At 39.7% G+C, this 14915-nt stretch overlaps 1 protein-coding gene across 1 annotated transcript in view; it reads right to left on the bottom strand.

The window, feature by feature from the left end:
• The window catches only part of COL25A1 (collagen type XXV alpha 1 chain), a 285675-nt gene that overhangs the window by 70190 nt on the left and 200570 nt on the right, over window positions 1-14915 (bottom strand). The window contains exons 8-10 of the mRNA XM_057370712.1: window positions 11792-11863; window positions 10810-10917; window positions 7785-7820 (exon numbers count right to left, since the gene is read on the bottom strand). Coding sequence (XP_057226695.1) covers window positions 7785-7820; window positions 10810-10917; window positions 11792-11863 — 216 coding nt within the window. The remainder of the gene's footprint in view (window positions 1-7784; window positions 7821-10809; window positions 10918-11791; window positions 11864-14915) is intronic.

Below are 14915 nucleotides of genomic sequence, written 5' to 3' on the forward strand. Positions count from 1 at the left end.
TTAACAGCTCATCCACTGACAGCTCTCATCCCTCCCCCACATAAGCCTGCCAGCAGCCACTTAACAGAAAACGTGAAATTAAGGTACTAACAGAAAACTACTTCAAAAAAACAAAAAAAAACAAAAAAAAACCAACAACAAACCTGTAGAACACTCCAGAACTGTGCCTATTTTTAYAGAGTTACCTACAATCTCTGAGCAAGGCACAGAACAACTATGGAGAGACAGAAATAAGTAAGTAAATAAAATCTGGGAGAAAAGGAAGAAAATGAAAGAATTTAAAAATAAAAAAAAAAAACAAGTGCAGGGCTTCACTGAATTAAATTCTCATTCAAATAACTCCACAGTAGGGGGACAGAAAAATAAAATGAGTTGCTCCAAAGAAATTCAACTGCTCTTCGTGTTTCTCTGGAAATGGACAATTATTTGATAATACTTAAACACTTGGAAAAGTGGGTAACTAAAGATAAACAAATGTAGATAAAAGTTTTCTATGCAATTGTGTTTTTAAAAGGTAAAGTATTTCCACTATGAATGCCATTCTTCCATCACTGATYTTGGAAATCAACCAGACCTCCAGAGACTGTGGCACGTCAAGTCTTTGCATTACATGAAGCTGAATGAAGACTGAATGAAGCTGGACATTCCATTTGGCCCTTAACAAGAACTGTTCAGAATACAAAACACAAAAACCAAAAAACAAAACACAAAATAAAACACACCAAAAACTAACAAAAACCCCTACAAACAAGCAAAAAAGAAAACGCCCCCAAAAAACCCAAACCCCAAAACAAATGGAAAAGATCTACCTAAATGTAGTTAGAAATGAATTTGGGGTCCAGCATTCTTACTGCACCTCATTTCTAATGTTACAATTCTATTTTCTTTTTATGCTTAATATGTTCCCTGTGTTTTAGCAAACTGCAAAAYAAGAAAATTCTGTCCTGTAAAGGTTAAAGCTGCAGTTTCAAAGAAAGAGAGAAATTCAGGGTGCAATACATTAGCAATCCTCTCAAGGTATCTTTTGTGTTCATTTTCTAGGAACGTGGTTGCTTAATGTTTGAAGAAATGTATGAAATAAAAAAGTTGGGGCAATTTCAATTTGCAGGTCTGGGGCAGAATAATGATCTGTTTTACAAGGTGTCAGAGTTCATGGACAATGAGCACAAACACCAAATGAAAATGCCTAACAAAAATATAATGAAAACATGAATGTTTCAATATACTGAATAAGTCATACAGAAAAATAGGTCACAATGGTGCAACACACTGTCACACAAAAACTCTCTTATTCCAAAGCAAACAGAAAAAAACCCCAACAACCAAGAATAAAAAAACAACCGAAAGAATTTTTTTTTACTTCCATACCTTCTATGAAAGTAAAAGCCCTTTGTAACCAGAAGGCCTCTGGGAAGTATTGTGTCTACATGTGTATGAAACAAAAGAAGTTCCAAGACTGTTCCTGAGAACAGATATTTCCCCTTTGCCACCTGTAAGAATCATTAAACACTTAGAATAGAATCATGAAATCATTAAGATTGGAAAATATGCTTAAGATCATTGAGCCCAACTGTTAACCTAACACTGCCAAGTCCACCACTAAACCATGTCCCWGAGAGCCACATCTATGCACCTTCTAAATAACTCCAGAGCTGGTGATTTAACCACTTCCTTGGGCAACCTGGTCCAATGCTTGGCAACTCWTTCCATGAAGAGATTTTTCCTAACAGTCAATCTAAACCTCCACCAATGCAACTTGAGGCACTTTCCTCCTGTTACTTTTTTCTCACTCCTTATTTGGGAGAAGAGGTCCAATCCCTCCTGGCTCCAACCTCCTTTCAGGCAGCCACAGACAATGAGATGGTCCCTCGTGAGCCTCCTCTTCTCCAGGTGAAACAATCCCAGCTCCTTCAGYTGCTCCTCATAAGACTTGTGCTCCAGACCCTTCCCCACCTCCACTGCCCTTCCCTGGACCCTTCCCCAGCCCCTCAGTGTCTTTCTTGTAGTGAGGGTACAGAACTGGACATAGCACTCGAGGTGCAGCCTCACCAGAGCGGAGCACAGGGGGATGATCCCTTTCTTAGTCCCACAAATCAATTTCTTACCAGTCTAATGGCATGAAGAACTGAAAATGGAAACCTGAACTAGCAAATATACATGAAGAGGAAGCGCAGGTTTCATACAAAGCAGTCACCAGCATTTCAGCAGATCCTGTGTTTGGATCCCGTTTCCTTTGTGAAAAATGCTGAAAATATGTAYGTGCATGGTTGAGGAGTGTTTCATGAAGATGACAGTTTCCAGAATGCTCGTATTGAAATGTTCAATGTTTTAGTGTTGAGGAATCACCTCGATACWAGAATGATCAGCCAAGAAAACAGGTTAACTATGATGAGAAACCTCTCATAACCTCTTATAAAACAGTGACCCCCTCCCACGCTCTCTATTTTAATTAATGAAAAGAGCTGCAATAACTATTAATTAGTGCTCAAGAAGAGTTTCTTATCTTCATTCTTTTAGCCATTGTTGTGCAGAGATTTAGCATTGAAGTGCAGAGATTACAGAATTCTGACTGTTTTTCCTGAGATCTCTGGCAAGTTAAGCCTCATGCAATTGTACTGGTAAAAAACAAAGCATAGTTGCTGTGAAAGGCACAGGCTGAGAATTTCCATTTCATCTGCTACTTCTCATAAACTTTTGCAGCTAAACAGCTTAAGAACAACACCTTATAAAATTTACTATGAACATGCTACCAGAATAAAACAAAGAAGGCGCCTACAGAACTCTGGCCATTGAAAACAAARTCACAATTAGTAGCTTCCCAGAGGGGCTATGAAGATTCATAGCAGCTGAGAAATTGGTCTGGACCACTGGCCTGAAAGGCTGAATTGAAACCAGCAGCACTTCCCAGACAATCCTGCCTGGTCCCTGTGAGTTCATTTTAACCTAAGATGAAAAATAATTAATTTTAAAGATGTGACATTTTGCAGACTTAACTGCAAGGTTACACTTTTCTACCATCTGTCATAAATACGGCTATATCCTTTGGAAGAACATCTTCCTTTTTCTGAATAACCTGTAAAAGCAGYAACATTACGTTTTATTTTCTTGAACACAAGCCCAGCAAGTCTGCATTAGCACAAATGTACTACTTTGGAAAACACAGTGTCTTAAAGCAGAGGGATTTCGCATTTGGGTTAATCATTATAGTATAGATTTCTTTTGCAAAAAGACACCTTTACCTGAGTTCTCTGGTCATTCTGAAGTGCTCTAGTCATGTAAAACATCTGCAAAATTACTTATCTGTCTTTAAAGCCAATTTAGGGGAAGAAAATAATAYATAGTCGTTTTCTTTCACTGACAAGAAGTGGTTGATTTGTACACTGAACATGCTTAAATTTAGTTCTGAAAAAAGRAGCTAAAACATAGCAGATTTTAATATTCCAAATTTTTATGAATATGAACTAGTTTAAAATACTTTACTCATAAGATAACAAAATWAACCTCCCACATGGAAATTAGGAACAAAATATCCCATGCACACCTTCTATACCACTTCAGTTTATGAATCTGAAAATACAGATTTATCTGTATTTATCTGTGTCAGCCTTTAATATTTTCCATYACTGACTCTAAGTTCTCATGAATAGTCTGAAGAAATCCTAACTCTWGGGTAGAAAAGAATCACAAATCCATCTATTATTCACTCTGAAAGCGAGAAGATAAACTGGAAAAACTCTTGTATGGTATTTAAGAGTCCTTATCACCAAGAACTGCAGACAAAAGGCATGGAAAGCAGGATGAATTATGAGAAACAGAACACAACTTCAAGTAAAAAGGTTGAAAAGCTACAGAAACTACTGCCCTTCTCTCTTGAGTAGCATACCTTTTCCTAGTTTCACATAATATTTCAAAACTTAATCCMTTTGGTCACCCCACTGCTTGGCCTCGCTCTGAATTCTCTTAATCCTTTCTGCACAGAGGAATGATACCTTCAACTCTTGAAGAAACTACCTCTGCAGGGCTTTCAAGTGCCATGGAAACCAGACACTAACTCGTCACTCTTCCATTCTCTTCTAACATTAAAGATGCATGCAGTCACGGCTTTATAACTTAAACCCCACCTCACCTAAAAAGAAATCAAAATTTCTTGGGTCAAAGAGAAAACACATTCTTCCTGACACAGCAACATAAGGAACCAAAAAAATCCCTTGGTCTCCCAAACATCTCAACCCCAAGGATGGATGAGCAAAAGAAGCACACAGGCGCTCAGACAGCCTGGAATGATTTTAAACAGAGAATGAGAGACTCCTGCAAGAAACAACTAAATCTCCACATCCTAAATTGTCTCACCACCATGCTATAAACCACTCCTTTTTTACACTAGAAAATGAGAAAAAGAAAGGCCATTCCTTGTCTTGAACTCTCTTGCGCCAAAGCAGAATTCATGTCAGAGAACTCAAACACTGTTATTGTCTGTATATGGTCCAAGCAAACCTCTCCTGCCTGAGAAGGAGAAAGGTCATTACTCCCTTACAACAACACCCTGAAACATTATTTTCTTCTTATTTACTAGGAAAGAACTTCATTAAATATGAAGAAAAACATGGCAGCAGATTCTCAGTTGAAACAAATTGCCATCTTTTCACTAGAGTCACTGGATTTCCTATTTTGAGGAAAGGAGAACATAAATGTTCCCWGRATTCCAAAMGCATTAAAATAATTTCAACTTTCTKTAAATCARGGCACACAYTGCTTGAGCAGRTGCTGGGAAGAAATGGTTAAACMCACCAAATTTGRCAAGGAGRGAATAATTTCACTCAAAGTGACCCTSCAGCTAAAGACTAAGATTTTTGGTGTGGGCATCTCCAGTTATTATGTCTACTGTTTTGAGAAGCAGAATTTCTSTGTGGAGAGAACACACTCTCACAGACATGTTTGAGCCGTCTGCTSTGACAGAGAGTGATCACAGAAGCACAGCCTTGTGATAAACTGCTCCTGCAGRAAACCTTTGATACACTGGGGCCAGSAGCAGCCCCACCCCASCRCTGCTGTGTGCTAGGATGAACCCAGCCTAACAGAGCCCRTACTCCTGTGTGTCTCAGCCACCCAGGGTTGTTAGCAAGGTAAGGAAATAAATCTACTCTTTGCATTTCGGCCGCATCTTCGTGGTTGCCCTGGTTACCTGTACCTGTGGATTCACACAGTCGGTCACATGTTCCTCAGTGTGTGTCACAGGCTTGTAGCACATCCTGAGGAACAAGCTGGAAAACACTGCTACCTATTTCTCTTGCCAYATCTTGCACTTTTCAAGAAATTTATTACCCTTGTTGTGGGAAAATAAAAAACTAAGTAATTTCAAACCATGCCATTGTTGGTTCACAGATTATGCTGTTTSCCTGCTCTATCAATAATATGTACATTCATCTACAAATACCAGGGCAYGTTACCAAATACAGATGCAAAAAATGCTTTTAAAAGTGAAAAATGTTCTGCCCTGATTATCATAATCCAGAGGTCAAGCTTGCTATTCTCCTCAACTTGGATGGCACCATGGGATTTAAAGCTGCAGAGAGTGTGACCCTATGAGCTATAAACAGTCTTCGTCTTCCACAATTTTCAGCCTGTGCACCCAAACTGCAAGGATTCTTTCAGAGCATTTGGTGCTCCTCTTGGCTGCATCCTGCCTCCATCCCACAGSAAGAATCACTATATACATCACAGTACTTGCTCCTTACTGGAAAGGGYCTTGGATGTGTGGGCAGGTAGGAAACCACAGCAACATTCCAAATATGGACTTTTGAGAGACCAGAACTGGTATTACTTTATGGAACTCATTGGATTCCCAGTTTCAGTTTCACTGCAGAGAAAAACAGCAAGCTAACTCAGACTGGAGACTCTTGCTGAGAAACAAAGGCAAGTTCTTACAAAAGAATTCCTGCAGAATTAACCCAGAAGCTCCTCTGGGCAGAGATCTCCACTTTCCTTTACTTTGAAATAGGTGAAAAATGCACAAAAAGAAACTCAGGCAGAAAAAGGCCTGTGCTCCTCACCACATACCACCTGTCTTTTTCTAGCAATGCAATTTTACAACATACATGTTGGAAAATCAGCTATTCAGGCAGCAGTGTCTGAATTTCCAATATGCAAATTCATRAAATGCGTGATGGAAGTTGTCAGAAGCAGCCAGACAGCACCTGAATAATTGTAACATTTTCCACAGGGAAGAGAATCTGTAAATCTGTAGTGGCATAAAGAGTATGTCAGAAGCACCAAGAAGAATAAAAAGAAACTAATTACCTCCCTGATACTCTGATGCTCTTTGCTTGATCTATACACAACCTAACATTTAAGCTGCCTGACTGACTCTTCAAGCAGACATTAGGAACTGGAAATTCATGTAACCTGGGATCTTTCTTCARCTCAAGCTTGCTGATTTGATTTTTAAACACCTTTTCTTCTTATCTAAACACATCTGCATTTAGAGAAAGAGTAGTAGCAGTTTTTTAGTTCTTACACTCAGATGGTTACATTAGAGCAATGGGAATGATCTGAACATGGGGTCTAAAATGTGATGGATTAAAAGCCCTCAGGGATCCTGTGACTCTGCAGATCTGGTCTTAAATAGAAAGAAGACACTGTTGCAGAACCTGACTGAGTTCTGTCCAGAGGTYGAATAGGAGAATATTCCAAATAMAAGAAACCAAACCAAAAAAGCTCCCTTCCTAGGCATTGCATCTATTCTTCACAGGCCCAGAGAGTAAAAAAGAGCCCAGTAGCATGATAAAACATGAAAATGTATCTCCCAAAACCTTTGGGAGGCTTTGATTCTGAAATTGATAAACCTTTATTGCAAAATGAAAAAGCACAGGACTTTAACTACCTGATCACAGCAGATATGTCCGAGTCTCAGAATCTTAGTTTTTTTCTTTCAAAAGGTACTGGATTTTGTCAATTGAAAACGTTTTGCAATTTGTCAAGGTAAAATATCATCACACCTGTTTAAATCTTCACAAATTCAGGTAGCAATCATATTTGCACTGATTGCTGAGTGGATTATTACTGATAATCTTCCTCCTCAGAAGCRTTAAGGAATCAAAACCACATGCCACGGGCAACAATCTGTCATCTCTCATAAAAATAAAAATGACTGTGAGTGTTTAGGGAGATCTTAAAGGAGAAAAATCACCGCATGTTTCACAGTTCTGGGAATATGTGACAGGCAGAAACTTATGATTCCTTAACCTGTGGCTAAAGCTGATTTACWACCAGTGGAGCTTCAATTTACTTCCAAATGAACAGGAAATATTTGACACACACAGAGGAAAAAAACCTGAAACCTCAGAAGAGGAGAACATACTGAGAGTTTCAGTGCTGTATCTTCACGGTTCTGTCTCGTCACAGAGACAGCTTGAATTTTGGCCCATAAAACAAGTAGGTGGTTCCTGTTCTGCTCAAAGGTCTCAAGGTAGAAACAACTCAATTTCGAGACAGTCTTAAGAGTAGGGCAGGAACTGGGAACCCCTGGCTTGGTTCTYCTTTGTTTTGGTGTGCCCTTAGCTGTTTATTTCCCTCTGGTTCTGCAAGCTTAAAGAAGTTGGCCTTATGTGACAGGGGACTGTATTTAAASAGAGGATATCTTCTTCCTTGTGTTTTCTTCAAGGCTTCAAATAGCCTGTGACAAAGGAAGGCTAAGAAATACASAGATATAAAGCTTTTTGGAATTTCCTATTTTAAAAGGTGTACTGTCATGTTACGCTTTCTTAGCAAACTGGAAGAATACTTACTGTCAATCCTTGTTCTCCTGGTTTTCCTGGCTCACCCTTTGAACAAAAAAAGGAGAGAATAATTTCAGCAACATGTGTTGAATCCTGCTTTTTATCTACTAATAAAGTATCTTAAAAATTTCATTCCTAAACAGGTATGGCAGCTGACTGCACATTAAACATATAATTTCTTTGCTTTTTAACCCAGTAGTCCAAATCACAGACATCTTAAGGAGTGCTGCTTCTCAATCATGTGATGGTAGAGTTCTCAAGGCAAGAGTTACGTATTGGTGTTCTGACTCTGTCCTTTGGTTTAAAATATAATATTCCATCTCATGGTGCTAAAGGACACAGAGAAAGGTTATTTTCACATATGTGCTGAATMCCAAGATTACTGCTCTGTGCCATCACCTCAATCAGCAGACACAACTTACCGTTGTCAATTACCATRATCCATAAAACCATGAGTATTTTGAAGCCATGCAATAATTACTCAGCTGTTCAATACCTGGATTGGCTTTCAAAATGGTAACCCATCATTTTTCAATGTATTCTCTCTCTGTGGGCACAGCTCTACATAAAGTCAGAATCTATCTTCTTCCCATATGAATCCATACATCTATCTGTCTGTAGAGACAGTAAAACACACCAGTCATACAATATGGGCTAAAAGTACCCATCCAAAAAAAACACAGCTCCAATCATTTTAGGGGTCTGGTTTATATATCACTCCCTTGAAGACCCAACTGAGCATAGGGCACTATCGTATCAGCACAGCTGCAAGGTATTCTTTAGCAGCATTGTCATAAAAGAAAGTCTGTCATAAAATTGATGAGAAGTGTTCTGGTGTCGTTGTTGTTGGCAACTGAAAAGAATCAGAGCTGCTTCTCTGKGTATCTGTGCACTGCATTCAGCAGCAAATGCAGCATGTGCAAACACACCAAGAGAGCTGTGAGAAAGAAGCCATGAAGGCACAGGTTTCTGACTGTCCACTGCCCCAAAACACCATCTTACAGCTGTGGCAATTGTTAACCTTCCTGCTTGAGAAGGACAGGCTGGGAGAGAAGCCCCGCTTTGTCCAACCCTGCAAAAGAGGCAATGTCTRCAGTTGGTCACTGTAAGGACATCCTCCTGTAGCCCCAACTCACAGCTCAGTCTGGCTTCTGTTTTCAGCTCACTAGCTCAAAGTCCACGCAAGTCTTTACCTCAAAGACAAAGCTATCCTTACCTCTCAGCTAAACTGCCCCTTCATAGCTCTCCTATCTCACTGTGTATCGACAGCCATGGAAGAACAAGGCTTCTGAGGATCAGGAACATTAACCAGAGGATACAGAACAGTAGCGAGGGGCGGGCAGCAAACTGGATGGTTTCTACCCGAGTGCTTGTTTGTATCTGATTCTAAAGCAGTATTATGAACTGATTTCCCATAATGTTATAGRGCTTAAGATAGCCACAGATTAAAAACTATAAAAAGAAACTCTCTCTTGCCATCTAAAGTCAAAACCACTACAAAACTATTATAAAATGGAATGACCTCATTGCATAAAATGCATTACTCTCCTGTTAGGAGAAACACTAATGATCCTTTTGCTAAAAAGCACAAAACAACATGCAGCCACACTGTAATCAGCAAGGCCAGCTGATTGTGCCAGCCCCATGTATGTGAATTACTAAAATGCTATTGCTGCAGTCAGAAATGGATTCTGGTCTAACTCTTGCCCTTACTAGATCAAACCAGCAGCAACTCTGCTGACCACAGTCCATTTAACCACAATAAAGAACAAAAGGGACATCCAGCAGAGGATCCTGTGCCACAGGATTAACAGGAAATGAGTAGCCAAAGCAAAATGAGTTGCCAAAGCAAAGCATTGCAATGAGAGCTACAGATTTTTAACGTCATTTCACAACATTGAGCTAGAACTTACAAGGGCACTAGGTGGTAAAAAAACCAAACCAAAACAACAACAGCAGCAGCCCTAGAGATCTCAACTGGCCAGCTTCGCTGAATTTTCACAAGAAATTTTAGCAGCATCTTACTATTATCATGCTATACTACATTTGGACAGTTAATACCTGAATAGGGTTAGAACTTGAGTGTAGCTATTTCTTTCTTGGTTTTACCTAAAAAGGCACTGCAGGACAAATTTATGCCTTYCTGTCCTGGCCTCATTAACAAGCTATGCTTTTTCTTTAAGAAACCAGTTTCTGTTTCCAGTGCTGGTCCTCATCTTGCTGGTGTCTTCTTGGCTATAATCTTTACTTGTCATGGATGTGAGGTGTGTGTGCATCTGTACATGCGCCATTTCAGTTTTCCTGTCTCCCTCCCATCTGTGATTCCATTTCCACACTGATAACACAGTAGCATTCATAGTGAAAAGACAGATACTTCTTTCAAATGAATAAAAATTAAGGAGGCCAGAAAATATAAAACCAAAATCAAACACATACTTTGCTACAAAGTCGGTTTAAAAAGGGCGGGGTGGATCCTGTACCTAAAACAAACAATACAAAATATACTGGATTCTGCCGCTTGTCCTAATGAAATATGGGGACTGAGTCAAAGAAAACAGTTTTTAAAGACAGAATCTAACTCCAAACTTCACCATAGCTTGGGCATCTTTTGCAGTTTATTACTTTATTCCATGACTTTTGAGGTTAAACCATTAAGAAGTGAGAAGTCAAGCCCATCCATGCTATGAGGTCTCAAATTCAGCTTTATCTTGAACTTTGAATRGAAACATTTAAGACTTGTGGAGAGGGGGCAGACTCTCCTCACACAGCTATTAAACATCAGTGAGCAACTGAGAAACCTCAGAATGTGTGGKGAAACTGCCAGGGGTGGGAGGCAAGGAACCTTGGTGTTACTTCTGGCCCTGCCATACCCTTGTCCTCTGTGTGTGGGACTTCAGGTACACCATGAAATCTGCCTGTGGTTCAGCTTCTGCACRTCTGACTTGCCAACCTTACCTCAGAAAACGTCTTTGAAATGATGCTGGCACACGCTTGAGAGAAATTTGGTCACCGTGGCAGCAACAGAGCAACTCACCGTTAAGCCAGGCATCCCACGAGGRCCATCTTTGCCGGTATCTCCCGGGGGACCTCTGGGTCCTGGTGGCCCTGGAGGTCCAGGGGGCCCAGCTTGTCCTTGGTCCCCCTAAACAAATGAAAAACTCGTCAGAAGCTTGATTTAGAGGCATCAACCACACAAAAAGACAACAATTCACCCATAAAGAGTGCAAGACAGGCTGGAAGAAGCTGCCATGTGCTGGCCAGTGGCTTCTTCCCTGCTTATGCTGGAAACAGCACTTTGCCTTGAAGACCAGCAGTTTGTATCTGTCTGGTGCCATCAGCCACAGAGCAGAAGGCTCAGATTCTAAACTGCTTGTCTTAACACATCACATATGCCAAAATTTGGGATAGTCTTGAAATATTTTACTCATCTAGTTCTCCGGAGCAAGTGACTGTTTTCAATAAGCATCTGTTTGCTTCATGAATTGCATAATCATAACAAAGCTGAAGCAAGAAAGGGAAGTTGCATCTGAGAATATACAGATTTTTACAGCAATTTTCCAACCCATGAATGATGGATAGATTTCAAAAACAAGCATGGAAAATAGCTGGGTTTTGATGAAGTTGTTTGTAATTTTCCATCTGTTTTGGGAGGCTGTTTTATAGTGACAATTAGCTAACTTTCTTCATTTTTCTGATTAATTTGTAAAAAAAAAAAACCAAAAAAACCAAAAAGAGCTGTCAGACATATTACCTTTCCCTCTAAAAAAAGAAAAGATACCCAAAATTGGTGCCTTAGCTACTTCCAGCACATCACTGAAAGCTGCTGGCATCTCAAACGTGGATCACTTAGCGCAGCCACCCATGGCCTTTTAACTGGTGATATAATTAACAGTTACTTCGTTTCAAAGCATTTTCAAATGAACAACCTGCTATTAGAAGGCATCTGAAAAAAAAGGTACAGTAAAGAGTAAACTGAATGTAAAGAAGAACCAGACTCCAGTGAGATGAAGCACTACCTTAATGAGGCGGCGTTTAATGAGCTGCTGATCAGCAGAGAGAAACCCATGATTGATTTTAGGAAACACCATCTGATCAGGCAGGTGAGGTCAAAGGTTGAAGATCAGAGATGAGAGAATTGAAGAATAGACATCAGAAGGCCCGAGAAAGAAATAAAGACATATTCATTAGATTTGTAATAGCTAATATAATATGAACTGGTGCTTCTGGTCTGAAAGAAACTTTGCATTTTCTTTTGGAAAAAGAATTRCCTCTGTTTTACAGGACATACTGCTTATGAATTAAATCATATACAACAACTTAAATGCATAGCTGTTTTMTCCCCAGATTCTGTGTGAGAATTCTTTGTGGATAATTATTTTTTCATTACCCGGCTCTAAAAATCAGTATTTTTACACTTTGTTCTTTCAGCAAAACTTCTAGAGACAAAGCACCAGTTCAACTTTCAGTCAGATTTTCCAACCAGCATATTGTGCCATGAAGAATGGTGTTATTTTAATAAGGACTGAGGTTCCAGCTTGACCAAATTACTTCCTGCTTAATTTGCAAATCCACTTTGAAAAAGTCTGGATGTACAGATTAAACCTCTGATATCTTACACAAATATCTGACTCTACATGAAACCAGTATAGAGTTCACTGACATTTTCCACACTCAYGTATGCCTCAGGGAAGCAGAGCAACAGAAAAACTCATTTGAAAATAAAATACTGACCAAGACCACGGGGGATGTAGGCATTTCCAGGGGTAACACTGTACCCAGTCATAGATTTGATTCCACACTCTGCATCAGGAGATGCAGGAGATTGTGTTACACCAATGCAAAGGCAGCGAGGGTTGACTTAGGTCCATTGAAAAACAATTTTTCATGTGCACTTTTATGCTGATACAGAGAGACCTGACTGAACAGGTACACGTCAGCCACAAACCTTGACGGTGAGGATCTGATTACTGTGCAGAGCAGCAACTGTGGGGAAGCCTGGCAGACCCTAGGGACACAGCACAACATGGTACGAGAACAGCACACCACAAACATCACAGAGACAATTTACYAACAGACAAACAGAACAAACACTACATTTAGTACACCCCACACTGCCTACTGACAGGAAACGGCCTCTCTGTCATATGGCAAACAGAGTCAGGTCTGCAAGATACTGCAGATTCAAGCTGATACATCATAATAAGAACATAAAGAGATTTTAGAAGGAGCAATCTCATGAAGGTGTCTTTCCTTAAAATTACAATAAATTGTTATGATCATTCAACAGTTGTTAAGATTATCAGCCAGCAGATGACTGAGCCATTTTCACTTAAAATGTACTAGAGCACTTCAAGAGATCTATGCAGAAAGCCTTGATTCTGGATTGCTGCAGAATGTGACACCAATGACAGTATACTTTGAATATTTGCATAATTAATATCCTGCTCCTCACATTCTGTTTAACATATGACATTCAGCACATAAACTGGTAGCACATACAMAGCTATAAACACTGAACACAAATCTACTGCTAGATCTTGGGTCAAGTCTAGTCCATATGGCCATGGGTCAAAGTTCTCAAGCCATACATCCATTTCACATCCATTTTTACCCCTSMAGTGCTGTATGCCACATATGGCTTCTCACATTCTACTCTACCAATATGTGCAGAACTCATATTGTACGGGTATGAAAAGGGAAGACTGTGCTAATTGTGCCCTGCTGCCACAATGCAAGGGGGTGAATTTTGCTCTCAGTTCAACACCTTTCTTGAGCTGCCTTGTAGGGTGTGAATTAAAYCTTCTGATAAAGAATTACACCTTCTGCAGCTGAGCAGTGAATTCCTAAAGAGAAGGAGATCCCTAAGCYCTCTCCTTGCCTGCAGCACAGCACATTGTTACAAGCAGAGGCTTGTTCAATGGCAGAGACATTAAGCTGAGGAACACAGCATAAAATACAGTTGGGTAGCTCTAAGGCCCCTCTGTGAGGCAGAGCTGGTAGCACAGCCCACCTGGGGGCTGCCCCTGAGCACCACTGCAGCTCAGCACCTCCCAAAGGGAAGGTGATCCTCTGGATCACAAAGACTGTGCCAGTCTTTACAAAAAAGACAGGGTAACTTTCTGATGCATACATATTCTTCACTAACATCCTGGAGCTGTGTTTAGCATATTTATTCCTGCTATACATCCCTGAGATAAGGAAGCTGAGACCCTGTAAGTCAATCCCATAAAGTCAGTGGCTAAATAGCCTTCCTACTTCATTGGGATAAGCCGTGGTGCGGCTAACTGCATTGCTCAGTGACCTGAAATCTCCTCTTTACAAACAAATAAACAGAAAACAAAACCAAAAAAGGCTAAAACTCACAACATACAACGGGACTCACTCCTGAGACACTGATAAGACTGGAATGATACATCATTTAGGAAACAGATGTATCAAATCTGCATTTATCTTATTATGGAATATAAGTTTAAAAAGTTATTAGACAGTAATGTGCCAGAATCTTTACATCTGTGACTCATTAGCCCTGCTGTGCACATGGTCCATTTCTCTTCTAGATAAAATGACAATACCCACGTAATGGAAATGAGCAYAAACAAGAAACCTACAGAAAAATTAAAATCTGAACAGCAAGCAATAAATGACATTTAYTGAAAAAATGCATAAACAAAATTTTTAAACAACTTCATTTTAACTCATCAGCTTTTAGAACTATAATGCAGTAATTTTCAGTTACCTCTAAATTAGCATATTATTCGCAATTGGATGTTTTAAATTCATATAAATTTTGATTTATTTCATCTTCAACATGAAAGAGAACTGACAATTAATTAAGAAAGAAGCTTTTTCAGAAAACATACTGGTTTGTCATGAAAGACTTTTTTTTYGTAGAGAAGAAATGAARGACTTTGGAAAGATTTTGTAGCTGTACACAAAACCATTTACACACAGCATTTCACAGTCCAGCCCCAACATTCTCAAAGCCTCCCAACATCACACAGGCAAGTTCAAGATTTGCTATCAGTAATGCAGTTTTCTGCCTACGTAAACAGYAGAGAGAAAAGGGGACAATCCCATTCTTCCAACTGCAGCTTAAGTTACTTCTTTCCGCTGGTTCCGAAGTAGGACAACGCTTTCTTT

This window comes from Malurus melanocephalus, unplaced genomic scaffold (assembly GCF_030028575.1).
Source record: "Malurus melanocephalus ecotype Western Australia unplaced genomic scaffold, MMel_1.1 scaffold_131, whole genome shotgun sequence".
NCBI classification, from domain to species: domain Eukaryota; kingdom Metazoa; phylum Chordata; class Aves; order Passeriformes; family Maluridae; genus Malurus; species Malurus melanocephalus.